At 43.7% G+C, this 27,667-nt stretch overlaps 1 protein-coding gene across 1 annotated transcript in view; it reads left to right on the top strand.

Moving 5' to 3' along the window:
- The window catches only part of PIGG (phosphatidylinositol glycan anchor biosynthesis class G), a 74,386-nt gene extending 63,042 nt beyond the window's left edge, over window positions 1-11,344 (top strand). The window contains exon 13 of the mRNA XM_032205648.1: window positions 10,421-11,344. Within this exon, the coding sequence (XP_032061539.1) occupies window positions 10,421-10,646 (226 nt within the window). The 3' untranslated portion in view covers window positions 10,647-11,344. The remainder of the gene's footprint in view (window positions 1-10,420) is intronic.
- The last annotated feature ends 16,323 nt before the right edge of the window (window positions 11,345-27,667 follow it).

The raw sequence follows: 27,667 nt of genomic DNA on the forward strand, positions 1-27,667 counted from the left end.
GTGGGCCTTCCCCCCCTCTCCTGTGCTTTCTGTCTCTTGCATGCTCTCTAGAGCTTCCCCTCTCTCTCCTGTGCAGTTTCCCTTACTGTGTGCTCCTTCTCTCTTGTCACCCTTTCTCAAGTTTTTCTGGGGCATGTTTTTGCTCTCGTGCATGCCATCCCTCCAGTCAGTGCTTTTCCCATTTCCTTTCTTTTGCTCTTTCTCTCTTTCTTGTTCCCTTTACCTCAGGGAGAGGCCCTGAGCAACCTCTGTGCCCGGGGACATGCCGGCCTGCATCCTCCACAGGAGCTGCTGGAAGCTGTGCACTGGTGCCTAAAGACCATTCCTGAGAAGGTTTAGGCTCGCCATAGCTGAGATGAGGATCTCTTTCCCCCGTCACACTCTGCTTTCTTTGCCTCTGCTTTCCCTGTGCTCTCTTCCTCTTGTTTGCCTTCTTTTTCCTTCCTTGGACTTCCTCCTCAGCCTTCCCCCTTCCTTTCCTTCCCGCCTGCATTTCTCCCCTGCCTCTCCTGCTGCTCCCAGTGTTATCTCTTCCTCTCCCCCTGCCATTTTCTCTCTCCCTTCCCACTCACTCCCCTCACCTGTCACTCCTCCCCACTCTCTCCTCTTTGTCTCTTCCCGTGTCACCCTTCCCATGGTGTGCTCTTTTTCCTTCTTGCCCTTTCTCTCTCTGCCCCCCATCTCCCCACCACCACCACCTCGACTCTGCCCTCTCACCTCCCTTCCCTCTCACCCCCTCTCTCCACATTGTCCTTCTCCCTCATGCCAGTGATCGCTCTTCTGCTGCCTGTCCCTCGCCCTCCCCTGCTGCTCCCCCCTCTCTGCTGGCCCCTTCCCACTGCTGGGCCTCTCTCTGTCTCCTCCCCTCTCCCTGGCCTTTCCTCTCCCCCTGTCCCTGTTCTCCCTTCTCTGTCATCCCTGACAACCCTCTCCCCCATCACCCCTCTCCACCCATCGGGTGATGTTCTTATTTTCCTCAGAGCTGTTTCTTCAGGTTCCTTCGCCATGGAACACACTCAGACTTCAAAGTAGCATCTCTCTCCTGTTTACTTCACATTTTCTGTGTTGGACTCCAAGGTGAGCTTTGCAGTGTCACCAAAGCTATGGCATGAGAAATCCTGTGCTGTTTTTTCCTGCATTCTCCTCAGCTTGAGTCCATTGAGTAGGAGGGTCTATAACTAGCATAGGCACTACACAAGGCATCTTCCTCAAAAATCAAAGTGCTCTGCCACCTGATTTCTTGCCTAGGTGAATCCATTTCTGTTTACTATTCCTTTTGTGCTCCACGGTATTAGAGTTGCCTCATCCTTTGCAGAGATAGTGGGGCATGGATTTGCAGGTCCTGCTGTAATCCATTTTGCTTGCCAGAGAAAGTGTGTGGAGCTCTACACCCTTTATGCTAATGTTTGGTATTGTTTTTAATTATTCAACTTCATGCGAGTTATTCGTAACTCCAACAGTCCTGTAAACTTGCCAAAGGAAAAAGTGGTACTTGGACTTAATAACGGTATCCCTGCACAATCCCACAAGTTTCTCTCATTGCTCCACATGGAACGATGAGCCTCCAAAGAGGAATCCACTGCGCATTGTACCAAAGACAAAACTGTGAAGAAAGGTGGTAGCAGCATTCAGTATGCACATTGCACTCAAGGAATCGTCTCCCTTTTCTCTTCAGTACTTTGGAAATGCCATCCTCTTAATTCTGAAATAGAATATTCTGGTTGAGACTTCATACCAACTTTATTTCTCCTCTACAATTAGCAAGGGCTGCGTGATAACGATGGATTCTCAGTGCTTTATATTAGTGCTGAGGCAGGAACAGGTTTATTCAGAAAGATGGTTCTGGAAATAAAGGACCATAATTGTACTCTTTTGCTTACGTTTTTATTGCAGAAATGTTTCTAGGTGTAACCTGTACTTTTACATGGCTGTGTCTTGCTGATTTCCTGAATCCTTAAGTGTATTTCTAGGAATTTTGCTAAAATTTTAAACCACGCTGCAAGAATTCAGTCTATGCTTACAATCAGGTGGAGGTCTTAAACTGTGTATCTGTCAGATTATTCTTGTTAGCTATTGTGAAAGGTGAAATTATCCTAATGGAAAAACATTATCAAGTTTTTTGCATGCACTCACGTAGTCTGGTGAGGTTCTTTTAAAAAAATATGATCTATTTATGCTTCCTATTTACGTGAAACCAAAAGGCAGAAAGACTTTGAGTTCTTGTTTCCTTTTCTTACCAGTTTTGCTGTCATGTACACATGACATGTCAATATAGTTGGCACTGTTTGCTTCTGTTCTGTTGTCTTCGTAGCTGATATGATCCAAAAAAAAAAAAAAAAAAAAGAAAATCAAAGTGTTCTGCCAGCTGATTTCTTGCCTAGGTGAATTTCTGTTTGCTATTCCTTTTGTGCTCCGTGGTATTCGAGTTGTCTCATCCTTTGCAGAGATAGCATGGTGTGGGTTTACATATCCTGCTGTAATCCATTTTCCTTGTCTTTGCTTGTCCAGCGCATAGATTATGAGCAGCAAAACCACTATACAATGTCATGGTACTTTTTGAGACTTCGGGATTTGAGTTCAGCAACTGTTAAAATTACAGTCTTTACAAGGCTTAACGTTTTCAGGCATGGTTAGTCTAGTCAGATCCAAGAATTTCTAAGTGGACTGCATGTAGCATCTTACTGTATTTCTCTAATTTTTCTTAAGATGAGTTTCTGCCATAATATGATCTCAAGTTGTTACTGGGTCTGATGATTGTTCTGAAGAATTATTTGTTTTCCTAATAGAGCAGGTTTTAAGATTTTGTTCTTAATTCTCAGATGTATTGAACAAATGAAAAAATGTTTATAACAAAGCAAAAAGCAGACCGAGAGAGAATGTTTCACACATCTCTCTTTTAGTTCATGTTCAGAAAGAACCTTGAAATCTACGTTGAAAACGGATTTCAGATCTTATATTGAAACATTAAAATTAAATATGGCATACCCAAGATGAAACCAAAAGCAGATAAACCTTTGTAGTCATGGAAGAACAAGCATGTGTACTGCTCATTTGTGAGTAGAGTTAAAATGAAATGTATTGGAAATGCTTATGCTGCTTTGTCTCCAGTGTTCTGGTTACTTATCCAGATCATGTATAACGAGTTAGTCACACATGCTGTAAGCGGTACTTGAAACGATATGGTAAATGAAAGTGGTTTGATTTGGAACTTAGAAAATCCTTGTGCCTATTATTGCCCATTTGGCTAGCTGCAGACAGTTTGACACTTAGCACTCTACATAATTAATGTTTTTGGAGGCTTTCAGACTCGTCTAATCAATATCAAGCAGTAGGCATCGGAATGTAGTTGGAAATGGGCAGTTTCAGCATCTCATGATGGATATTGACAGTGGTAAGCTAAGTTGGCTAATTGCAGCTCCTGCTCGTGGGTCACGTTTGTGGATACAGCCACATCCTCAGAGGTCTGCACTATTCCATGTTGCTGAAGGTTTTCTTCTTTGTGATGGTGGCTGATGGTTAGAGGTCTGGGCTGAATTTCCTCTCGCTGAAAACACGAATTCCAGAGAGCACTGACAACCTGTAAAGAGGTACTGTTGTGCCCATCTGCACAACACCAGCCGAGCACTGTTTGCTTTCACAATCTTTGGTCTTGTAGAGCTGATAAAAGTGATATTTTCTTCTGGTTTGGTCTGTGGCTTTTGGGCAGCAGGTAATGTGAACTATAAAAAGAAGGAATTTTTTTGTCTGTGTTTGAGCAGAATTATTTCAGTTCTGACTTGCTTTTTTTTTTTTTTTTTTTTTTTTTGCCATTAGTTTTTATTCCTTTTCTGTGCTATGGTCAACATAAACAGACTTCTTGGTTCAGGCAGCTGCGGGTAGGACTGTACGTGGGATGCTGTCCTTCTGCTTTTATTCAGGATTTTTCTATCTGCTTTTCCTCACATCGTTTCTTAAAGTGCACAAGTTCTTCTCAAATGTGTATGTTGTTATTGGGATTGCGAGAGTAATTTGAGGAGAGAGCTGTTATATTAGTTAAGTCACAAGATTAAAAATAGCTACTGTAATGGAAAAATACAAGAAAGAACTGACTCTGCCCTCGGTGCTGAAGAGCAAGTATTTCTTAAATAATTTGTGCCTCCCCCTTCTAGAAATGCCTTGTGACACTGTTCATTTGCCCTCTTAGACTGGTGTATTCTGAACTGGTCAGTTTGATTTTAACTAAATAACATGGTAACCACCTTTTTTTTTTCTTTTGGTCTCCGTATAGCCTGCCTATCTGGAACGCTTGGTTACACCTTTAGCTGGGACGATGAAGAGCAGCGTGTTTACAAGTGGGGCAGGACAGCCTGTAGGTGCACCTTAGCAGAAAACCAAGCTAGAAGTTTCCTTGTTATAGCTTGCATGTATGATGCTGATGTAAAAAGCTTCAGGCCTTTTTCTACTGGAAGTCTTCAGAAATGCTAAGTGGATTTGGGGAGAACACTTGCAGAAAATTGACTAATGCTGGGCTTTGAAATAATTATGATTTGTGTTTTGCTTGTTAGGAATTTTAATGATTTGGTTATACCTTGCTGCTTTAAAGTCTGGACCAATGTCAACAAGAGCAGACTGATTAAACTTTGTTGGTTTTCTTGGAGCTGAACAGGGTAACACTTGTTAAGGATTAGCCTTAGCGGAGTCTGACGGGAAGGCTTGAGGCACTGACAGCAGGCAGTGCAGTCTCTACGTATATACCACGGTGCTCTTGCACAGAAGTAGTGCGTGAGGAAAAACATACCGAGCAGAGCACTCAGGGTGTCATGGGAATCCTGTCCTTAAAGGAGGGATGGAACTCATCATTAGCTGTTGTAGCTGAGATGGAGAGAGGTGGATCAGAGAGTCAAAAGTACCTACTGGAAAGGAGTGGCTACTTTGTGGTGAAGAAATCTAGAGATTATATTGCAGTGTTGCCTAGAGTGCAGTTTAGCCATCTCTTTGCCTGCAATCCTGAAATAGATACGGGTAATTGAGCTAGTAAAGTGCTTTCTCTTGTCTCTAAGGGGAGGTGGGGACTGATCCAGAGAAGTTGAAAAGCAGTCCAGTCCTTTGCAAATTGATTGCCAGAGGATCAGTATTTGGGAAAATGAGCCCACGCAGGGGATGAATTGGGTCTCATGGGCGTCTCTCCAGCTAGGTTGCGAAGTCTTAGAAGGAATTTTGTAGCCTCTGTTAAAGGCACAGTTTGTCTCTTGCCCTAACAGTTAAATTACGACAGTAGCCGTTCGGAGTTGCTGTGCAGACGTGGTGCAATGCCAGGATAACTGGGTTCCTACTGGATCCTAACTGGATCTCATGTAAGTCTTTGTTGGGTATCCTATTTAGGGAGTTCCTCTGTAGCTGCATTCTGGGGCCAAGCCTGACTGAAGAAGGGAAGAAGTAACCTACAACTTAATTGAAATAAATAAACCCCTTTTTTTGACAGTGCTTTTTTCTAAGCAGGCTGGGGATGCTGGTAAGAGGAGTTACCTCTGCCTGGGTGGCTGAGACGTCCCTCTCTGATGGGAAGCTCCCAGAACAACTGATTATGCCAGCAGTGAAAGAGAGCTTTCCTGCTCTTGGTGCTGAAATGAAGATCATTGAAGTTTCAGGGCTTAATAGCCCTTCACAGCTAAGCCCTTATGAGAACCTGGTGAACCCTATTCTGCAGTTCACCCATGCTGTACTAAATACCACATACCACAATCACTGAAGTTACTACTACAGATTCTAGACCTTGCTCAGGTTGTTGTAGCTTCCCTACCTTTCTTACTTGGCGTTGGGATGGACAAGAAAATCAATGGTCATCTCCAAGTTCCTTCACTTCGCGGTTGCAGAATAGACTTCACATCCCCGCTTAACTTGTTGGCAACTCCTCTTTTTGATACCTGTTAATTTGACGAGGTTTGGTGCCAAAAGTTGTGACTCTGTAGAATTAACACTGAAATAATTGAAAAAGCCCTTTAAGATGAATAATCTGTACTAGGTTTGATCAAGTAAATTTCCAAAGGGCTCTTGGTTCCTTTGGATATACAAAAAAAATACAATATATATTTTTTTTTTCCATTACAATGCAGGATTGTATTCTGTAATCCAAAATAGCACTTTAAGAATCATGCTAGGTGAGAACAGGGCAGGTGGGAGAGACATAGCAAATTTGTTCTTGCTTGCAAAACTAATTGATATTTACTTAGAGCTGAGGATTTTCTTTTGGATTACAGATACTTTTCAGATGTTACAGATACACACTTGGAGTGCTAGAGGGTTTATTTCTGACTGCAACCTTTTATTAGTATGTGGAAACAGATTAACAAAGCGCCAGCTATTTTTCGGAGAGCACTAAACAGGGAGGTATTTAAAAGGCAATTGCAGAAAGCCTAGAAAGAAAAGTGTCACTAATACAAAAAAAAAAAAAAAAAAGAGGAAAGAAAAGCAGTAAAAATTGCCTTCAAGTATGTAAATTCAGTATCCCCATTAAGATGTAGTCTAGGCAGTGAAACACAGATAGAAAACCAGGAGCTGGAAGGACAGAAATGCTAGAGGATGGATAACTTCTGTTCAAAATATTTAGTAGATTTCATACTGAAAACCTCCAGACACATATCCCCCAGTCCCAGCAAAATGACAGCCCTGTGGTGTTCCTTACTTGTATGTGTGCATTTTTCTAAGGCATCTATTTAATTTTGTGATCAAAGATGAGAACTATGTGAAGTGGTGCGTTTCTGAATTCCTTGTGGAAGCATTTGTAGGGCTGTCTGTGGAGCTTTTTAGCTTGATTTGAAACTAAAAAATTTGTGCTGCCATCTGCCAAGTATTCTGTATAAATGGAAGACACGCTTTTACAAGAAAAGAGTGTTTTTTCTTTCATGTTTTTGGCACTGTAATTTTTTTATTTTACAAACCTTGTATTGTGATGTGTAACCCATTTTAATACCACGAGTATGATATTAAACGGGGACTGAGATGTGAAAGCTTTCTTGGCAGCACATTGGCAAGTGATTTTTAGGGGATTCAGAGAAACAGAAAAGCCATTAGAAGCAGGAGTCCTTGGCCTTTTTTTTTTTTTTTTTTTTTTTTTTTTCCTCTCCATGTAGTAAATGTTGAACTAAAAGAGAGGGTTTTTGTTGACAGACAGTATGTACTCTAGAAGTCTCTGGAAGCATTTGTTCTTCTGGATCTAGCAATCTTCAACATAAATCTCGCATAGCGTTTGGATACACGTTACCATCTTTACTGCATCTGGATTTCTTGGTGGAGTCTCCAGAAGTCAGCTTGCTAAATGAGCTCAGTATTAGCTCACTTTTCTTTATATATGTATTTAAAAGGAGCATATATACATATACATACATAATGTATATCTATGCTTCTTTTAAACTCCATTATGCAGATGTCTGAGTGTTGGGCTGGTTCAGTTAGAACATTGAAGTAATATATATAGTTTACCTCCCTCTATTTCTGCTTTTCCCCTTTAAATATGAAAAGGAATTAGCTGCTGCAGAGATAATTCAGTATGGAGTGGTTACAGGTCGATGCTTTAGATGTGCCCTGTCATCTTCCTTTGTTTTCACTGAAGGAGTGCTGAAGGATTGCATGATTATTAATTTTTGGCTGATGCAGCTGATAAATGGTAAGGGTAGGTGCGTGGCCTGCTCTCCTAGTGGCTCTTTTGGAGTAACTGAGGAACCAGCTGAACCAAATGGGTGGTCAAAGTTGGTCACGTTAACAGCAGCAGCCTGAGCCCTGGCAGCTGCTTTCCTTGTGTCCTTGCTAAGCCATGTACACTGTGGTCACTTCTGTGTGTGTAGAGCAAGGAGAAGAAGCGTACAAAGTCATTATGCTTAGATGTTCAGCAAGCTGGGTTCCCAGCAGAAGCACAGGGAAAGGCGCTGTGCCAGAAGAACCAAGGTGCTGCCTTAGCATCAGGGTAGCAGGGTAGCTCTAACTGCTTGTGCTCAGTCATTCCAGTGCTGCTTCTGCAACAACAGGCATGCGAACTGCTATACCAGCTCCAAAACATACCTAACTATGCGGCTGTTGAGCCCCACTAACAATTTAACTTGGAAACAGGGTGCTTCTGTTGCCTGCTCTAAATTGCACCGCTGCATTGTACTGTGAAACTGTCCCGAGATTTCCCTCTGCAGGTAGGTGACTATATTTTGTTCAGAGACGAAGTGAGTGCTGAAATCCTTTGCAAGTAAATGTATTATACAAACAGAAAACAGTTCATTATTTTTACTATATCAGGTTAGAGAAAGAATGGTAGCATTTACTTTCTGATGTGGGGATTGTTTGCTAGAAACCATAATGCAAAAATAGAGAATTTAAATGTTAATGATGAAGATTATTGTGTGCTCTTATTCCAGTGTAAAATATATCTGAAATATTAGTCTGCCCAATTTCTGAGCCAAAGAAGTAAACACACAGAGATTCCATTCAAAATAGTCTTACTAGCAGTTTCTTATTAATTTTAGAATTAGCCATTTAAAAAAAAAATATATATTTATATATAATTGATTTACAGCTAAGAGCTTTCTTTAACTGTGTTGTTATATGAGCATGAACTGGGGAAAAAGAGATGAACTGAAAATTAAATTTTGAAAGCAAGGTTCTTGCAAGACCTAGATCTATAACTTCATGGACACTCCTCTCCTTTATGATTCAATTGAAAATCCTTTTATGGAGCTATAAAATCTTATTATTGGTGTTGAGGGTACCAATAATCTTCATCCAGATGATCAGTCCTAAAAAATGGCTTGAAAATTGCCTGTTTGCCTGTCGCACTAAAAAAAACAAAAACAAACCTTTCCTGTGTTTATTCAGTTCTATCATCTAACTACTACAAATACTGTTTTTACTCATAGCAGCATGCAAACAGCTAAGACTGAGTGAACTGCATCTTGTTTAATCGTTGTCAACAAAATCGCTTCTTAAACGTGAAGCTAGTTATTTGCACAAACTCACTGAAGGCTAAGTGGTACAGAAGAAAGGAGGAGCCTCGTTCACTCCCAGGTCACAGTCTCTGGCTAAGCAGCTAGGGAAATAGTTATCTGTGAATTGAATGTGTGTTTTTCAGTCATTCGCACCTGCTGTTAGTTCATTTTTCAGCTCTGCTTTCGTGACCTGTGCTTTCCTTCCACAGAAAGCCTTGGGAATTTTGCTCTTGCTTTCACTGGAAAACAGGACTGTATCCTAATTATTTTGATTTAAAGAATAAGAAGTTTAATGGTTCATGTAAAACACTGCATTCTGTAGCTTACTTAGTCATAAGTGACTAATTTACATCTCACAGAAGTGCTAGTCATCTTAAATTTTTATTATTTGGAACACGATCATAATTAAAAACCAGGAGGAGCAGAACAGATTCTCATAAGAGAATTTCAGTGTAAATCATTTTGCCAGTGTGCTCTTTTGGGAACCGATGAAGTAAAACATTTTGATGAGGAGAGGAAAAGGTTCTGCACATTATTACAGTGAAATAGCTTTGTTCCTTCCTTTTGTCCAAACAGGTAAGCATCTGAATTTGGTGTGAATTAGTCTCTGCAGATGTGGTTTGGGGAAAGGGAACATATATCAGCCCAGCATCTTTGCTGACATGCTGACACTTCAGAGAAGGGAGAACAGTCATAGTGCAGAAAACCCTTTCACTTCCATTTTCACCTGACTCCTGTCAGCCACAAAAATACTTCTGTGTGGCAGATTTGGACCATGTAGGTTGTGTATGGGGTGGACATCTCTTGTAATACAGTGGGCTCAGCTAAGCTAAGCTCCTGTGACAGGAACACGATGTTTTGCTCATGTAAGCCTAAGAACATGGTGTTCTCTGGAGAGTGCTAAGCTAGCTTTGCAAAGTTTTATAATAGCTCAATTTTTATGTTGCTTTTTATACATTACTAGTTTTGGGCAGTAGTGTACTCTGACAAGTTCTGTGCCTTTTACAAGGGGAGCAGGCTCTGTCTGATTATCTGTTGTACAGGCTAGGCTCTTTGTGAAGGGGTCCTGAAGTCTTTCTTCTCTGCCTGTCACCATCCAGATTCTGTGCCAGGGCACTGGAAGGCCAACAGGAGATGAAGCTGTCTGGCAACTGCTTAATGGAGGCTTTAGCAATTAGAGAAAAATGTATTAAAACACAGAAACTTCTCCATCTGAGGTGAACTACTGGGTGTCTGCCTTTACTGAGGTTGCAGTGGCTATGCGAGTACTTAACATACTTACACACTCGGTAGGATAGAGGAGGTGATAAGGAAAAGTGTGTTCTTAGCGGCATCACTGCATCAATAACCAGTCTTCTAACACCAAGCAGAACTCATCTAAATATTTTTCCTGATGTGAACTAATACTAAAGAGTGGATAAACCGGGATGTTTGCTATGTTTGCCTGAGAAGGAACTCCTCTGTTTTTGTTACAGGAATGCAGCAGCAGTGGGCCATGGCTGTTTCTGCTACGCTCTCATGCGTTCAATTCCAGTTGCCATCTACATCCTTCTGGTAACAGGCCTGCGCTACCACCTCTTCATATGGAGCGTCTTCTCGCCAAAGCTGCTCTACGAGGGAGTGCATGTGTTCATCACAGCCGTGATCTGCTTGTTCTTCACAGCCATGGACCAGAACCACTCCCAGAAAGTGCAAGACTGAGAATACATGCGCAGTACGCAGTTCTGCACAGAGATACGCTGTGTGTCACTGGAATGGAAGGAAGAAAAGAGTGGCTTGATACTGTTGGGTAGAATTGGAAGAGTAACCTTGAGTATTTTACCCAGTATTGCATAGGGTCTGAAGGGCTTGTCCTGTGTTAAACTGAATTTACTTAAAACTGTTGAATTGAAATAAACTTTTTTCATAGGTAGCTTTTATTCTATAGCTGTCATTATGACAATCTCTGAATAACTGAGTCACAATGATACATGACAGTGAACTTCACTGTATGCCAAATATAAAGTTGTATTTTTAATATGTAACTTAGATATCAAACACTGTTTTTTGTAATTGTTTTTTCCAATTTTTAAATGAATTTGGAGGCCTGATTGAAATTAACATTCTTGAGTTTCAAAGAAAAATACTTTGGAAAAGAGTTGAACACTTTGTCTCATCTTCAGGCATTCTTGAGCTGCTGGCTTTTTCACATCCATTTTTATGTCTGACTTTTTTTTTTTCTTTCACTTAGAAGATGAAGAAATAAAAGTTCATTAAATGCAGTCCCCCCCAAAACAGTTTAGAATCTTGTAGTAACTTGTAATCTTATGTAAAGTTATATCAACTTATCTGTATATGTTTGCAAATGTGATTTATTGTATTTTTTTTAGCACAGAGATAATGAGAAAACACAAGAAACAGCCCATTTTAATCAGTTTATTGTGCTGGGAAAGCTTTTGTTTGATGCATCCATGTAACAAACCACTGTAAGAAAGAAGACACTAGTAAAGGCAGTAAGCTTAGGCAAAACCAAGCCTAGTGTTAGTTTACTTATTGAAACTTGAAAAAAGCCCATACTTCAATGGTTTTGGTTTGATTAAAATAATTACATATATATAAATGCAATTTGAATTTAAAAGTACAGATCTCAATGTAAGTACAGATCAGTTTCTTGTGGGCACTGAAAAAAACTTTTGTGTTGTTTGTGTGTGGTTTTTTTTGTGTTTTTTTTTTTTTTTTTTTTTTACAGCATCCTACAATATGCAGGATGTATTTTTGCTGTTCACAAGATCTTATATTCATTAATCCTGATTTTTTCCTTTGTTTCTTGCGTGTGTGTTGAATGTATCATTAAATAATATAATTGTACAAATGTCCCAGGTAAGAGGTGGGTTTTTTTATTTGTTTTCTATTAATAAGCGGCATTTCTATTAAAGGCAGTATTTCTTTCCTGAGTGTAATCATTAACTGATGGATTTCCCTCTGCTAAGATCTTGTGTTTCTTTTTATTAATTTTTAAATGTTAAATCAGGTTGGTTGCTGCTGTACTGAACATTGGATCAATTTTCCCACACTAAGGTAGAGAGTTCTGAGCCATGAGCAGAGAAGTAGTTTAGTGGGCTAAGATCACAGCAGAATTAAAGGTGTGTTTAAGAGAAGGTTTGGTGGCTAGACAGGGCGCTACATCACACTCCTAACAATGACATTTTCCTTGCTAGAGCTGAGGAGATTATACAAGGATGACCATCCTGAGCATCAGTTTTGCCTGTGTCCACACTGACAATCATTAGGATTTAATGTGTATTTATTACGGGTGTATCAGAAGAGGAGCACATAGGGAACTTTGACATTTGTTTAAAAACCTGAAAATAAAATGCTTTTAAGCCATATGTAGGTGACAGCACATTTGTCAGTATCACGTATATGCTTTCCATGTCCTGTTTCAGCAAATCTCAACAGTAGGCCTGTTTTTTTTTTTTGTTTGTTTGTTTTTTTTTTTGGTTTGTTTTTGTTTTTTTTTGTTTTTGTTTGTTTGTTTGTTTTTACATGGTACCGATGTTAACAGTAAGCCATCTTGGCCACTAATAGTGACATTTTGTATGTAACAACAAAAATTTGAGTGTCCTGACTGCGTTTTGCTGTTCACCTGGAGAAAAGACTACTGGATATTGAATGGCTATTGAATGCCATTCACTGTGACACATTAGAAGCTTGAGAATTAAATACTTCTAATAAATTGTTATTTTTCAGTTCACTTAAAGAATATTTAAAATAGTTTGTGCATGTCATACACTTTTACCATTTTCATCATTCTCAATATTTTTCTGGTTACCTGTTGCCTAGCAACAGTATGGGGATTATTGACATCTTTGTTTGCTGACTTGGTTAATTCCTGAGCAATCCTCCCCGGTGTTAATACAGAACATGTTTCTAAGAGATCTGCCTCAAACAGACAGGGTGCTAATGAAGAGATGGAAGGGGTTGGGGAAAAGTTGCTTCTGGGGTGCAGAACCCTAAAGCAATGTAGGATTTCTTGCTAGCTCTACGGTATCTCTTATCCCTTACTAATAATTTTGTTTGCTTAATTTTTGTAGCTTAATACTGGAGCAGCCTGTCTAATAGTGGAATCTAATCCGGTGTGTATGTTTTAAGGTTGAATTTCTGTGGATTACTTAGTTAAATAATTACAGTGTCCCCTTTCTCCTTTGAAACTGAAAGAGGACTGAAGACAGGAGTACAGGTGCAGGGTGATAGATAGCCTCCTCCTCAAATCTGTTCTGAAGCAGGGATGTTGTGTACTTCTCTGCTGGGGTGAAGTTTTGGGTCATGGTAGCTTTTCCCACTCAGCATCTTCGCTGCTGGTCGGAGCTAGGTTCAGCCAGTTAGTAGTGGCCGGTAACTTCCTCAGTCTCACTGGATCACCCTGGTCAGTGCAGCTCACTGCTACTCAGTTTCTAACACATTTATGGTACGGTCCTAAAGATCCAGAGCATGATGAAGCTTGAGCTAAGAAGAGACTCTTGTGAATGCATTCAGGTTTCAAAAACAAGCAAAAATAAATAAAGAAAATTCCACCTACTCCTACTTGGGTACTATATATCTGTATTTCTCCCCTGTAGACAAAACCAAGCTTTTCTTTGCTCCACGTAAGCCAGAACATCCACACGGTGTGTCCCAGCCTTTGGTGCAGGCGATGGGGAGGTGCTAAGCCACGGCTCCTGTGTGGTCCTGCCTGTAAAGTTCAGAGCACAGCTTTTTGGAATGCCTTACGTAAAACATCTGCAATTTGAATGAGATTTGCCTCCACAACCACAAAGTCACAGACTCATAGGATGATGCAACAGATGCAAGTTTGCAAAGCAGCTTGTGCCTGGCCCATTGAAGTGATGGCAGGCTGTGGAGAAGGGGAGAGCATTTAATGTTGGACAACTTGGCTCTAACCAGGCTTTTAGTGTGGCCTACATAGTGCCCAAGCAGTGAGCTGTGGGGCACTGGCTGCAAGGTGGGGTGAACGTCTGGGATCTGAATGTTGTCTGCAGTGGATGGAGGTCCCATGGCTGGGGCCCTCAGTCTTTTTTAACAAGCTGGATGAGGGGATGGAGGGCACTTGGGCAAGTCTGCAGGTGTGCTGAATTGGGGGAGCAGTAGATACAGTGGAGGGAAGGGCCACCCTTTGGAAGGGCTTCTGTGGGCAGGAGGAATGGGCTGCTGGGATCCTCCTGCAGCACAGCCTAGGCAAATGCTGGTCCAGCCCCTGGTGGTAGTGGTCCAGGATGGGGTCCACAGGCTGAGGACCACCTCCAGTTTGGGTGCTGGACAGCAAAGAGAGACTGTGACTGAGTGGAGTGAGCATGGCAGAGGCCGCCAGGATGCAGAGGAGCTGGAGTATGACAGGTCGCAGCAGTGAGATGGAGTGTGTATTCCTGCTAGGCACACATCTGCACTTGCACACACAGCATGATACTGCACACAACCAAGCATGACCAGTACAGGAAAGAGTGCTTTACCAGCACACCCATAAATGCACAGCACTCACAAAGCCTTGAGCAGCTCTGGCAGCCCAATCCTGTTCTTATTGTCCAGCTGATCAGGAAACAAGGAACACGTGTAAAGGTGCGTATGTGTGCATATTTACATTTGCACAGACACTCAGTCTGTCCATCATCTGGCTTAAATCCCAGTGTCCTCCCCTGCTGCTGGCACCTGAACAGAGGAACGGCAGAGGTTTGCAGCCATGCTCTGCTTGCTGGTATACACAGCTCTCATCTCTCTGGTGAGCCCAGCTGGAAGTTCACTGGTCATGCCTGCTGAATTCACACATAGCCTCCAAGAATAGTCTGCACTCACGGAATACATGTATACTTAGAAGTAGGGTTTAATTAAAGGATGCGGTACTGTGGTGGTTTTACCCTGCTGAGCAGCTGAACTCCACCACAACTGCTTTCATACTGCCCCTCCCCAAAGGAAAAGGAGGAGAAAATACTATGGAAAGGGCTCAAGGGTTGAGATGAGGAGCCAGAGATCACTTAAAAATTATCATAACAGGCAAAACAGATTCAGCATAGGTAGACTAATATTATTTATTACACACCACTAGCAGACTAGAGCAGTGAGAACTAAAAGTAAAACCACCAATAAAACTAAATATATGCAGCCTCCTCCAGGCCACATCCACCTGCTCCACCGGGGGCTCCTCCACCCATGGGGGGGCTGCAGCGTGGAGATCTGCTCCATGTGGGACCCATGGGCTGCAGGGGGACAGCCTGCTCCACCAGGGGCCTCTCCCTGCACAGCCCGCAGGGGAACTGCTGCTGCCTGCCTGCAGCACCTCCTGCCCTCCTGCGGCACTCACCTGGGGGCTGCAGGGCTGCTTCTCTCACGCTTTCACAATCCTCTCTCCCAGTTGCTGTAGCACAGCAGTTTTCCCCCTTCCTTCAGTCTGCTCTCCCAGAGGCCCACCCAGCATCACTCCCTGGCTCAGCTCTGGCCAGCAGCAGGTCCCTTTGGAGCCATCTGGAGCTGGCTCTGCTCTGACATGGGGCAGCTGCTGGGCTCTGCTCAGAGGCCATCCCTGCAGCATGCTGCCACCAAACCCTTGCCACATAAACCCAATACAGGTACACAGCAGCGATCAAATGATGGGCTCTATTGCAAAATATGCCACCAGCCTGCTTACACTCAGCCATCCCTTTTATCCACGTTTTCTTCTGTTTTCCCATGTTTGTTCCTTGCTGAGCAATCCTGTTCATTCTCTTTTCATCTTTTGGGTCCTTTCTCTAATCGTTACGTAATAACTCTTGTCTATTCTCTCAATCCCCTTAGAGACCCCATAATAAGTTTTACAGAGTCCCTAGATATTCTTCCCCCTGCATCCTGTCATGCAGTCCTTCAGGCAGTAACCTCCTTCAGCATGCCAGGTATTGGAGGAGAGGCGTTTCCTTGGTTGATTCAGCCTGGTGGGTTTCACATCAGGTGCAAGTGTCTAATTCCTTAGTGAATGACTGCTTAGTAATTAGTCTAATGAAATTAATGGTTAAACAATGAGGTTAGTAGAGATCTTCGCCATGTCCTTGTTTGCCAGAGCCTCTCTATCCCTTATATTAGCCATGCACAGACTTTAATCACATCAGTACATGGTGATCAGTGCCTTTCTTTGGGAAGGGGGGAGGAAGCAGCAGGGAGCTCCTTCGGCCACCATCAGCTCCCAGGAGAGAGGGAGCAGAGGCGATGGAGGGGGACAGGCCCCAAAACAACAGGCACAAGTCACAGTGGGCACTTCCAGGAGGCCAGAAGAACACGTTTTCATAGGGGAATGCCTACTGCCCGGGCTGGGGTCCACTCCTCCACACTTGGAGACCTTTCAACCCTGAGCTGGCCCCACTGCAGGCAGGAGGTTGTGTTGGGTCTGCTGCAGAGGCTCTTCCAGCCAGCATTTCCAAGGATTCTGTGGTTTTCTTGTGTTTAATGTTAGCTGTGACATTTTTATGGACTGTTTTACAGGCTGTTTCCTGAAGTCAAAGATTTGTCATTGATTTCGTGACAAAAATAAATAAATAAATATATATAACCAACAGGAAATAAAATATACATTGCAGCTTAAAGCTGGTGATTTGTGCTTGATTTTATTTTTTTATTTTATCTAGCCATATATTTATACATTAGACCCAAGAAGTAAGAGTCACAGAAGAAATAGAAGTTTTATGCCATCTGCCCTTATCTGTGCCACCTACAGTGCCTCTGTAGCTCGAGGGTTCTCAGATTCAGTGATAAAGGGTCCCATTTTCTCATTGCTTCTGTTATGATACAGATGATTTCCCAGCATGTTCACCTTGTGTATCAAGCCTGAAGTGAAAGTTCTGGCTTGGCTGTAATCTCTGTGGGCCGGTGCTGGGTACAACCCTTCAGTGAACAGCAGCATGGGACATGGATTTGGTTTACAAAGCACAAGCTGATGCGTGAAACATGTTGAAGACTAATACGTGGAGAAATACATAATTCTCCTCTCACATATTTGGCCTCCTAGAAGCAGTTTTTAAGAGGTGTCCCTGCAGGATGTTCAGGAGCTTCACATCCTTCAGCTCTGGGTGCATGGAGGGGAAGGGAATATGGGGAAGTCCTGTGAGGGCACTGGAGCTCCCTGCAGGCCTTTCAGTAGAGGGCTGAGATGATCCCTGAATGGGATGGGAAGAGCACTTCAGGGAAGGTACAGATGTGGTGACGAAGGTGTGGGAAAAGGGACTGGAGGAAACAGGGAGGAAGCTGCTTGTTATGTGGCAGCTTCTGCAGGGTGGGCAAGGCCACTGGGGAGTGCAGTAAATCCCACCTGCACTTGTAACACATGCAGCACCTCTAGCAAGCCAAATGAAGCCAGTTTATGAAAATCCCAGGGGAAACAAACAAACAAACAAAAGACACACAAAATCATGACAGTTCTTTCACTGAGAGCAATAATTCATTTATACATAAGCTCACAATAGCTGCCTTCCAGCATGCCTTTGTCCCAACATCTTACTCAGAAAAAGTTTTAGTGGAGTGTCTGGGCAGGGAAGGGGACAGGAGGAAACAAAGCACATGCAATCTAAATCAAACTGCTGACCCATTTCAGACAAACCTGGAGAAAAGGAGGTGTTGTAGGATCACTCTGAGTTCCTGTACCTCTAAAGGACCTCAGGGCAGGGCCCTGCTAAGGACTAGGCAATCACGACTGAGCTAGTGTCTGGGCAATGCAAAGGCATCTGTTGGTCCAGACAGGTCCATGCAACTATGCCTTGAGCAAAGGGTGGATGTTGCAACCAAGCTTTGCTGGTTCCCCTGGCCCTGGAACAGCTTGCTTTAAATGCATACTGACGAAAGTCCTGAAAGCTCTTCTACATTCACTCCAGACCCAGGCTAGCAGCAGGAGTCCTCTGGCAAATGTGCCTCTGTAACAGAGCTTTATTGGGCTTTTGATGTAGGCTTCTTAGCTCAAAGCACAGTCAATGTCTACAGCTCTGTCCTAGCATCCTTGTGGTGGATTTTGGATAGCTGTTACCTGTTTTGGCTTCTGAGTACAGGTGAAAGATAAGAGCTGAGACACCATTCCCATCTTTCTCTGCATTCCTGCATCTATCATTATATGAGAAACCATTTGCACTAGACTGACCTCAAAAAGGGAGCCTGTAGAGCCACACTTCTAGCCAGGGACTGGGACTGTGAGTTGCAGTGAAAGCCTCTTTCCCTTTACAAAGTGTTGTGAGGACATGCCTGAGGGCTGTCTGCTACCAGCAGGAACACACAGTGCTCTCATACCTTGTGGATTAGCACAGACATGGTTGAAGAAAGGCCAGTCTATCCTTCTGCTTCCCCTGGAAAACTCATTGTACGGCCTACTTGCTTGCCCCAGGGTGAATTTGGCAGAACCAATGCGAGACACCAAAAGGGAGCATGGCTAGCAGACAGGTATAGCACAAACAAGCTATTTAAAGCCTGAAACTCTGATGATAAAATACTAGATGATTAGCAAAGTAATTTTACTCCATTTGCAACAAATGTACTCATTTGCATGAAGAGTGCTGTGAACGTAGATTAGCTGAAACAAAAGCACAGAGATTGGGCAGTTTTCCTCTTTGATGCAAAGATTATAATTAGTTCGCATTTCTGTATGTGATGGCTTGAAAATGCCTTCACTGAATACAGAGCAAGTGTAACTTCTCTGGTAGTGTTTACCTATTGTTGGATGCTTAACACAAATTGTTGGATCCTCTTCTTCAGATCAATTAGGTCGTCTTATTTTCTTTATACATGTGTCACCCCCCTGAAGCCCTCTAGAGATACCATTTGTCTGGAATGGCGTTTTTAATGTTATTGCTTAATGGCCTTGCTCCATTGCTGCTGAAATCAGGGGAGCTTTGCTCATGCTGCCAAAAGAGCCCTAACATGCAAATCATTTCAAGTTCCCATCACTGAAATCTTTTGCTTGCCTGATGCTGTATTGTTTAAAATGTCTTAAGTACTCTTAGAAAATAAAGGCCAAATCAGTTTAATTCTGCATTTGAAATGTCAGTGTCATGCTGCTTTTATGTAGGCATATGCATATTGAGTATTATTTTCTGAGTGTAATTGCCTTAAGTGCTGTTGATCATGCAAAGAGAATGATGCATTCTCTGACTCAAGGGTCTGAGAATCAAAGATCCAAATCCTGCAAATGCTTAAGCATGTGGAGAAAGCCCTCTCAAGGGATGATGTGGGCATCCAGATACTCTTGTGTTCAAGGCTGTGGTCCATATTTAGCAGACTGAATCTAGCAGAAGCACGCAGCATGTCCTCCCTGAGCAGCACTGGTTGTTGTAGGGAGAGGCTGTGCAGAAGGGAGGGAGAAGGACTTGTGAGGACAAGTGCAGGAAGGAGAAGAGCAGTGGGGATGGAGTGTTTGGAATCAGATGGAAATAGCCAGATGGGGCACAGAAAATGCCAGGAAGCCAAATGCAGAGAAAATAGATAGGAAGACTGGGGAATGTGTAACTCTAGGGTCAGAGTGGACAGTGGTCTTCAGCTTTCTGGTGGTAACATGAAAACATTGGGTTCCAATCATTTTTCAGTATGTTTGTGGAGGGTTTGCTGTGATTGTGTGTCACTGGGATGTCTTGCTGAATTGAAATATCAAGAAAAGAAAAGGGGTTGATAAGATAGCCTAAGAACAATAAGAAGATCTGGAAAGTTGAGACCAGCCTGAAGACCAGTGACGTTTATAAGAGTTGCCAGTTCAGATTGCCTACTTTTATTGCATACCCTACCCTCCATCTCCATTTTGAGAAACATTTATTTCTATACTGCATGATTTCTCATGAGCATTCTCTCGTATTACAATCTTAGTGTGGTGAAATCTGATAATCCATAATGTTTTGGGTTGCCTATTAATCTTCATTTTGGTTTGCTGACCAGCCAGTGCTGCATGGGATCCTGTCGTGGTCACCCTCCCAATGTGTTCAGAGCACTGGGTCTTGGTGCAGTGCAAGCAGAAAAACAAGGAGGGGCTGGGAAAGCTGTAAATATAATGTACAAATATCCATAGAAATTACATCCTGAGTATTGCTAGAGCTAATAGTACAGAACAATTTCCTTTTTCATGCATGAATGTTTTACAGAACAGCAATTTGATGGCTCTTATTTGTTTCTTGCTCCCTGAAGGTAGCATCTGAAGAAAGGCCCACTCACAGATTGTGAATAAAGGAGGGGGGCTTGTTTTAAGAAGGACCAAGCCCAAAGTCTTGAAAGTAGCTGGGAATTTCTTCATTTTACAGAGAGAGAGAAAGTTTTGCTGGTGAGCAAACAACAGGTATCTACAAAGAAGTATTATATCTGGGAAATCTCATATTTTCTGCCCTCTTACAGGAGCATACAGGATGACTGCAAATGGAAGACAGCATGCGTATTAGCTTGCATTTTCTATTTCTTTGAAAACTCTTGTATCTCTCATGTGTCTTCTACTCTTTCTTGCTGTATCTTACTGCAGGTCCTGCACTATTCAGCTGCACACAAGCCAGTTTGTGGGAACACCACTGCCCATACCTCTTTCAAGGTCCATCTCATAGCCTCATACATGTCTTTCTGTGTGTGTGTGTTTGTATTTCACATACCTATGTTGAAAGACACCCAGGTTGGTTTCAAGGAGTGGAAAAGCTTTTTTAGATAGCAATTTTGTGCTTCTTCCTCCACTTGGTAATTACTGCCTTGTGGGTAGGTACAAACATGGGGTACTGGGATCCTGTTTCAGCAAAGTAAACAACAGAGACCAGCCTCTTCTGCATGCTTCCTCATTACTGCTGGTTTTCATGTGAGACATGACTTATGAAAACTTGAATATCTGAGGCTGGTAACTGATGAGGCAGGGGGAATATTCATGCCTGGCAAGCACAGCATTGCAGTGTCCAGGCTGTGGCCCTGCATGAGGAGAGATGAGGGCAGTAAGACAAGAGTTAGGCCGCTGGAACAGAGGTCCCTCTCCACCAGTTAGGGCTACTGCACTGACTTCTGCAAGCTGAAAGCTTTGTGGGAAGTCAAGGGGAGCTGCCATCAGCACAGCTTGCAGTGTGAGCTGCAGGGATTTGGTTGAGATGCCCATGTGCAGGACAGCATTGGCAGGAAAAGGCACAACTCATGGTAATGCAGCTGAGATGAATGAATCAAGGCTTGCAGGGAGAAAGAACATATTTTATTAGGCAACGTAAAAACCAGGCAAGTTTTTCTGGTATGCATGTGTGCACAAAGACTATGCATCTGAGGGGTATAGCAGTGGTAAAAGGGGTAGGGTGCAGATCCAAAGGAGAACACCTGCAGCCTCACGGAAACCCTGGCTAATGATGTCTCCTGATGCGTGGCCTTCTGCAAGGGCATGCAGGTGGGCTAGACAAAGCCAGGAAACATCACCCTAGGGAGCAGTCCCTGTCATTTGGCATGAGGTAGGGAAGGCCTCTGTGATCCCCACAGCCTGGGGGTGAGATTTAGGCTGGTGGCACTTGAAGCAGGGCTTATCAGTCGAACCCTGACTTGTGAATGTCCATGCTCATGTAAGTAAGCTCTCTGGTGTTTCTGCTGCTCTGGTGTGTTACAGGTGGCACTGTGATGGCTCCTTTCAACTGCTGAAGACTTTCCTTATATTATCAAGACCAAGTGTATTCATGATCTCATACAAGATTTGCAAAGAAAGTCTTTTTTTTTTTTTTTCTTTTTTTTTTTTTTCCCCGCTTCTCAGAGTTATCTGAAGGTATGTGCAGACCTCTGTGCCTAACCTGGTGGTGAGGATGCTGCCAGGCATGCTGCTTCCCAGGGCACAGCCCATGAAAGCAGGAAAGCAGGAAGTTGGCTGATGAGATGCTGACAGGGGAGAGTGCAGTACACCAGGGACCTTGCTTGGAGGTCCCCAGAGTGCCAAAGGATGAGACTTCGTGACTGAAATAGCAGGTGGAGAACTCTTAATTTGTGCGGCTGACTCCTGCAGTACAGAAAGTCACCGCTGCTTCTCCTGGCATGTAAGTGCTGTCTTGGAAGGTGTTATTTTCCTCAGTGTGAAGCTTTGGCACAGGTGGATGCTGAGGGCAGACAGAAGCCCTGTATCTGTGATGCTGGGCACCAGTGCTGCTGCCTTGTCTCCCAGTGATCTGCACTGGGGGCCTCACATGGCGCTGTGCAGGATGTGTAATGCTGGCTTGAACCTGGCATGGGAACTTCTGAAGGTGCTTGGCGATAAGGCCAGCCTCCGCAGATATGGGTGGCCAGGCTGAGGCTGCTGTGCTTATGCCCAGACAGCCACACCGTGACTGTCTGAGGATGGGCAGCCACAGTGATGGGCCTGGAAACATGGCCTGGATTGGTGAGGTTTCCTGGCAGGCTGATTTCAGCAGGTCTTTGCCATGTCCCACAGAGCTGTCTCACACCAAAGTGCTGAGCAGAATCAGGCCATGTGGGCACAAACAGTTCACTGCTCTGCAGCTCTACTTTGGCTCTTCTGTCCCTGGTGGGATTGATCTCAAGGGGTTTCCAGTGTCAGGCCACAAGCCTTCAGATGTTCCCTTCCTCTGGGACCTGCTCTCTGGCAGGTCATGTAGAGCCTGGATACAGCCAGGGAGGGAGTGTTGCTGCCTGGCAGCTCCTTCTTTGGGGGCTCAAGTGCCTGTTATTTCCTGCTGGCTTCTTGACATAGGCTGCCACAGCTGGTGGGAGACGTTCTTCAAGGACAAACTGGGAGAAACCCAAAGCAGCACCCTCAGAGACCCAAGCTTTTGACAGCCCACTGTTTAGAAATCCCTCAACTTCATTCTCGGGTGCTTGGTCTCAATCTGTGTCTGCCAGGGCATGGTCAATATGTGGTGGTTTTGGAAGGGATTGGGTCACGGCAGGCTGCAGGGCAGAGCCTGGAAACCACCCACTGGAAGGCAGGCACTTAAAAACACATGAGGTGCAGCCTGGCTTTCAAACAGGCAGGGAACACGACATCTCCCACAGGCTTTAGCAGCAACAAAACAACAAACCTACCTATCAGATGTGTTGCCCGTGTGCCTGACATTAAGTTTTCACCACCATTTATGTCCCAGTCTATTTTTTTATTTCTTTCTCTCTCTGTTTAACTACAGAGAAACTTTTTCTTGCTTTGCAGTGGAGATTCAGATGATGAGCGAGGATGAAAACTCAAGTAGATATGTTGGGCCTTCTGGTTTTGCTTGTGCTAATGCCCTTATCTGGGATGCTACAACCCGATGTGATCTCCCCAGAGAAGGCTGTATTTGGCCCTGGGAGCTGTTAACATCCAGGTGAGACATCAACAGGAGCCTGAACAGGGAGCCTGTGTTGGAGACCATGGCTCTGCCTCCTCTGGTGGCTGCTGGAGCAGGGGTGTGCTGGCTCCTGAGCCAACTCCGGTATTCTTCAACTTCCCTGCAAGCTGTGGTTTAAATGCATTAGTATGTTTTTGAAATATTTAGATAAAAATCCGGTGCTCAACCCACACCTTTTCAAATGGGGATTTTTTAACTGGACTGAAGTGTAACTCTGTGATAAGAAGAGATGGCAGATAGAATTGGTCTGGTGACTGATTTTGCATTTACAAGTTACTACAGAAAACTTTTCAATCTAGAAATATTTTAGCTGGCACTTGTTTAAATTGGATTATCTTAAAATAGCATGAGTTATTTTAGAAGTCTCTTCTGCCTTGAGCTTCTTAGTACCTATTAGGAAATATTAAGTGTGCATTCACTATGCTAAAAAGAATAATGGAGATCTCAGAGCAATCAGTTCTGTGTGGGATGCTTAAAGCTTTAACATAGTTTGAAGTGATTATTTCCAAATTAAGATACCTAGAATTGGAAATGATCATAATGTGACTTCAGCAGTTGAAAGACATAGAGTAGGAAATGCAGCGAGCTGGCAGTGTGTATGTGCCCTGCATTAGTATTAAGTGTTTATGTGTGCACTTTCTCAGTCCATTGCAGTGGTATTATTAATATCCATCCACATATAATTGGTTTAAAAGCTACTCACTCTAAGAATCAGTTTCTGTGATCTGAGAACTTCATTCAGAGCTACTAATCTCAGCTAATTTAAAGCAAATAATGTTGTAATTTGTTATTGTATAGCGGGTTTTATTATTTCCTTTTATTGTATGTAGCAAGAGATTTTCTTTTCAGTGGGAATATAATGACCACTGCCACAGTGGAGAGAACAGCCATGTGCTTGGGTCTTCACATTGGTTGGAGAGGCATGTGCCAACTCCACATGATGCAGAAGTGAGCTTCTGCCAGGCACAGCTTTGGCTTCATTGTAGTCCCTTGGGGGCCATATGATTTTGTAGATTTTTTCATATTTACTTCTCTCTGGAAGCCCCATGGAGCTTTAGGATCCAGCCAGCCTAGAACAGGAACCCCACTGGCACCTGTATTTACATCTTTGGGCTGTGACCTGATTTCTCTAGCCTGCAATCATGAGGAGGTGGCTGTGGTGGTTTCACCCTGCTGGGCAGCTGAACTCCGCCACAACCACTCTCTCACTCCCTCTTCTCAAAGGGAGGGTGAAGAAAATATGCTGTAAAGAAAAAAAAGCTCGCAGGCTTTTTTAATTTTTTTTTTTTTAAGTAATTAAGGATAATTTTTAAAACTTATCCCTATCCTGAGATAAAGGTAATTTAAAGACAAAAGAAAGAGGAAAAAACAAAACAAAATAAGCAACAACAACAAAACTAACAACAACAACCAAACAACAAACAAGGAAAGGTAGTGAGGAAGCACAGAGGAAAAGAAAAACCATCTATGATTTATAATCTCCACTTCCCATCAATGAGTGGTATTTGGCCACATCCCAGGAAGCAGGGCCTCAACACATGTAGTGGTTGTATGGGAGTGCAGACATCTTCATGAGCACAGTCCTCCCTTCTCCTTCTTTCCCTTCCCTATCTTTTATTGCTGAGTGTGGCACCACACTGTATGGAATATCCCTTTGGTTGGTTTAGGTCAGCTGCCCTGGTGATGTCCCCTCCCCACCTCTTGCCCACCCCCAGCCTGTTGGCTCTGGGGGTGTTGGAGGGAGTCTTGGTGCTGTGCCAGCGCTGCTCAGTGATAGACACAGCACCGGAGTGATACCACTGCTGTTCTAGCTACAGGTGCAGAGCACAGCACTGTATGGGCTGCGGTGGGGAAAGCTAACTCCATCCCGGACAGACCTAGTACAAAACAAAACAAAAATGCAAAAAATGCAAAAGCATTTTGTCCTGTGTCCTTCATGAAAAGGACAGTGATGCTATGGGGAAGCCGCTGAAGCTGGTGACCTCCTGCCTGCTATCCCCTGGGCTGGCTTTGGTGCAGTGGAGGAGAGACCCACACCTCAGATGGTGTGGTGAGGAGCAGCAGCATGTTCCAAGCACATTTTGGCAATTTTATGGGGGTAGTCTAAAAAGAAAAAAGTACCACAGAGTATGGACAGCCTGTAGGGATGGTAAAACCAGTGTCCATTTCCCTGCTAAATCCCTGGGTGGACATCCCTGCAGCTCTGCTTTCACTGCGTAGGATGGACCTCCCTTTATTTGTGTGAGCACATCTCCATTTCTGGCACTTTGTCAGATTGTGTTCATAAAGGCAGTAATTCCCCAAAACACATTAAATGGAGAATGACAAAGAGGTTGGCTGAAGTCACAGCATGGTAAAAATCTCATGCTCTTTATTTTTTCTTCTCCTGTTGGTTGGATCCAGCGGTTCATGCATATCTCTGTAACTGTGCAGTCCTGAAGGCCTGAAGTGGCTGGATTTGTGCCAGGCACTTGGACTGCTGTAGCTCTTCCTAAGTCCACCTTGTTACTGAAGTTGCCACTACATATCCAGGGAATTTAATGCAAACACAGACACACACATCACACACACATACACAGACACATGCAGACCTGGTAGCTCTTTGTGGTTCTTCAACATAAACAAACAAACAACAACAACGGCAACAAAAACCCTACAACCCACAAAATAAAATATGCCCAATCTGGATTTACTCTAAAAAAATGACCCTGAGCACATCAAATTTAATGATTTGTTTTCCTTACACACTAAGCCAACAGCTATGCTGTTAGAAACAATGGGTAAGGTCTGCACTTGGGGTTTTCTTCTTACCCCAAATTGCCTCATCCTTCAATCTTCTTTGTGTTTTGTGTACTGCCCTGTAACAGATTCTCTGTGTTTGGAAAATTATTATTATTATTATTATTATTGTTATTATTATTATTTTGAGTAACAGTGGAGACAGACAGCTTCTGGAAGGTATTAAAATACTATTCTAGTTTGACAGGTTCATACAGCAGAAATTTGTTAACAAACAAAAGCACTGGTTATCAGCACCTACTGCAAATGCTGCAAAAATAAATAAAATTGAAAACCATTGTGCTCATGCCTTAGCTGGACATAGACCCCAGTGGAACTTGCCATCAAAAGGTCTTTAAACAAAAAGACACTGAACAAGTGTTTGTCTAGAAAGCGTTTCCCAGCGCTCTCCCTGCCCCAGTGCCTCAGAGCATTTTGGGCTCACACTTGTGCCCAGCACAATCTTTAAATCTGCTGTAGCTGCTCAGATGGGCACCCTGGAGAAAAAGCATAACGAGGAAGAAAAGTGAGCATGCTACCAGAAATCCCCTGCAGCAGACGGACTGAGCTGCTGAGATGGCCTGGGATGAGTAACAACCCATTGCTCACTGCTGGATAGATTTACCCTTGCTGGGAAAAAGGAAAAGGGGAAAGCCTGCTGCCCACGGTCAGGGATTTTTGTTGGGCGAGGATGGACACTCTGAGAGTGTTTCTGAGAAGGGATGTGGTTGCTCTTGTGGCTCTCAATGGCAGTGGTCACCCCGTGTTTTTTGAAGGGTAGCTTTTGAGGTAACACTTGGCTTGCTTGGGACACTTACATAGAAAATTAAAGCACTAACACTGGGGTGTTACCTCCAGGCTTGATGCTGCAGGGGCTGCAGCAGAAGTGCTGTGTCCAGCCCTGGAGCCTGCAGCTCACAACCACACTGGTAATTTGGAGGAGGCTCTGAGAAGAGCAATGAGAACAATTAGGAGACCAGAAAACTTGCCTTTGCAGTGAAAGGGCTGGGAGTTCAATTTGTTTGACTTCTCACCCAGGAGGCCAGGTGCTGGCTTCATCCCAGTCTGTAAGTAGCTGTTGGGAGCAGGGATGTGATGACTGAGGGCTCTTTGGTCAAGCAGACAGGCAGATAGCAAGACCCAGCAGCCACAGGTTAAAAGAAAACAAATTCAAAGCAGAAGTGAAGAGCAGCTTTTACCAGCGGGGTTAACTGAGGACTGTGGTGGGGTCTCAGCCTGGCTCCAGAGGTTGCTCTTGAACCTGCATGTGCTCCTGCCAGCAGGGAGGGGCAGTCAGTGGGGGAGCACCCCCTGCTTTGCATGCATGTGGGGGAAGGCTAGAGGGGTTTGCCTTAGTCTCTGGGACGCTGAGGTGCTGCAGGTGATGTGCAGGTGATGGTTCACCAAACCAGAGCACTAGCACATGGGTGTGGATGGCCCATGTCTGCCCTGCCGGGGACTAGCACACCCATGCTTCATGGCAGGTGTCCTCTGGATCTCATGCACTGTCCTCATGCCCCTGAAACAAGAAAACCTTTTGGGTTGGTAATATGCAGGATGATCATGGTGAGCAACCCTGGGCACAAGGCTCCTGAGAGCGCCTCTGTGTCTGGAGAGCATAATGGAAAAAAATTGCCCTGATAGCTGTGTGCGAGT

This window comes from Aythya fuligula, chromosome Z (genome assembly GCF_009819795.1).
Source record: "Aythya fuligula isolate bAytFul2 chromosome Z, bAytFul2.pri, whole genome shotgun sequence".
Classification (NCBI taxonomy): domain Eukaryota; kingdom Metazoa; phylum Chordata; class Aves; order Anseriformes; family Anatidae; genus Aythya; species Aythya fuligula.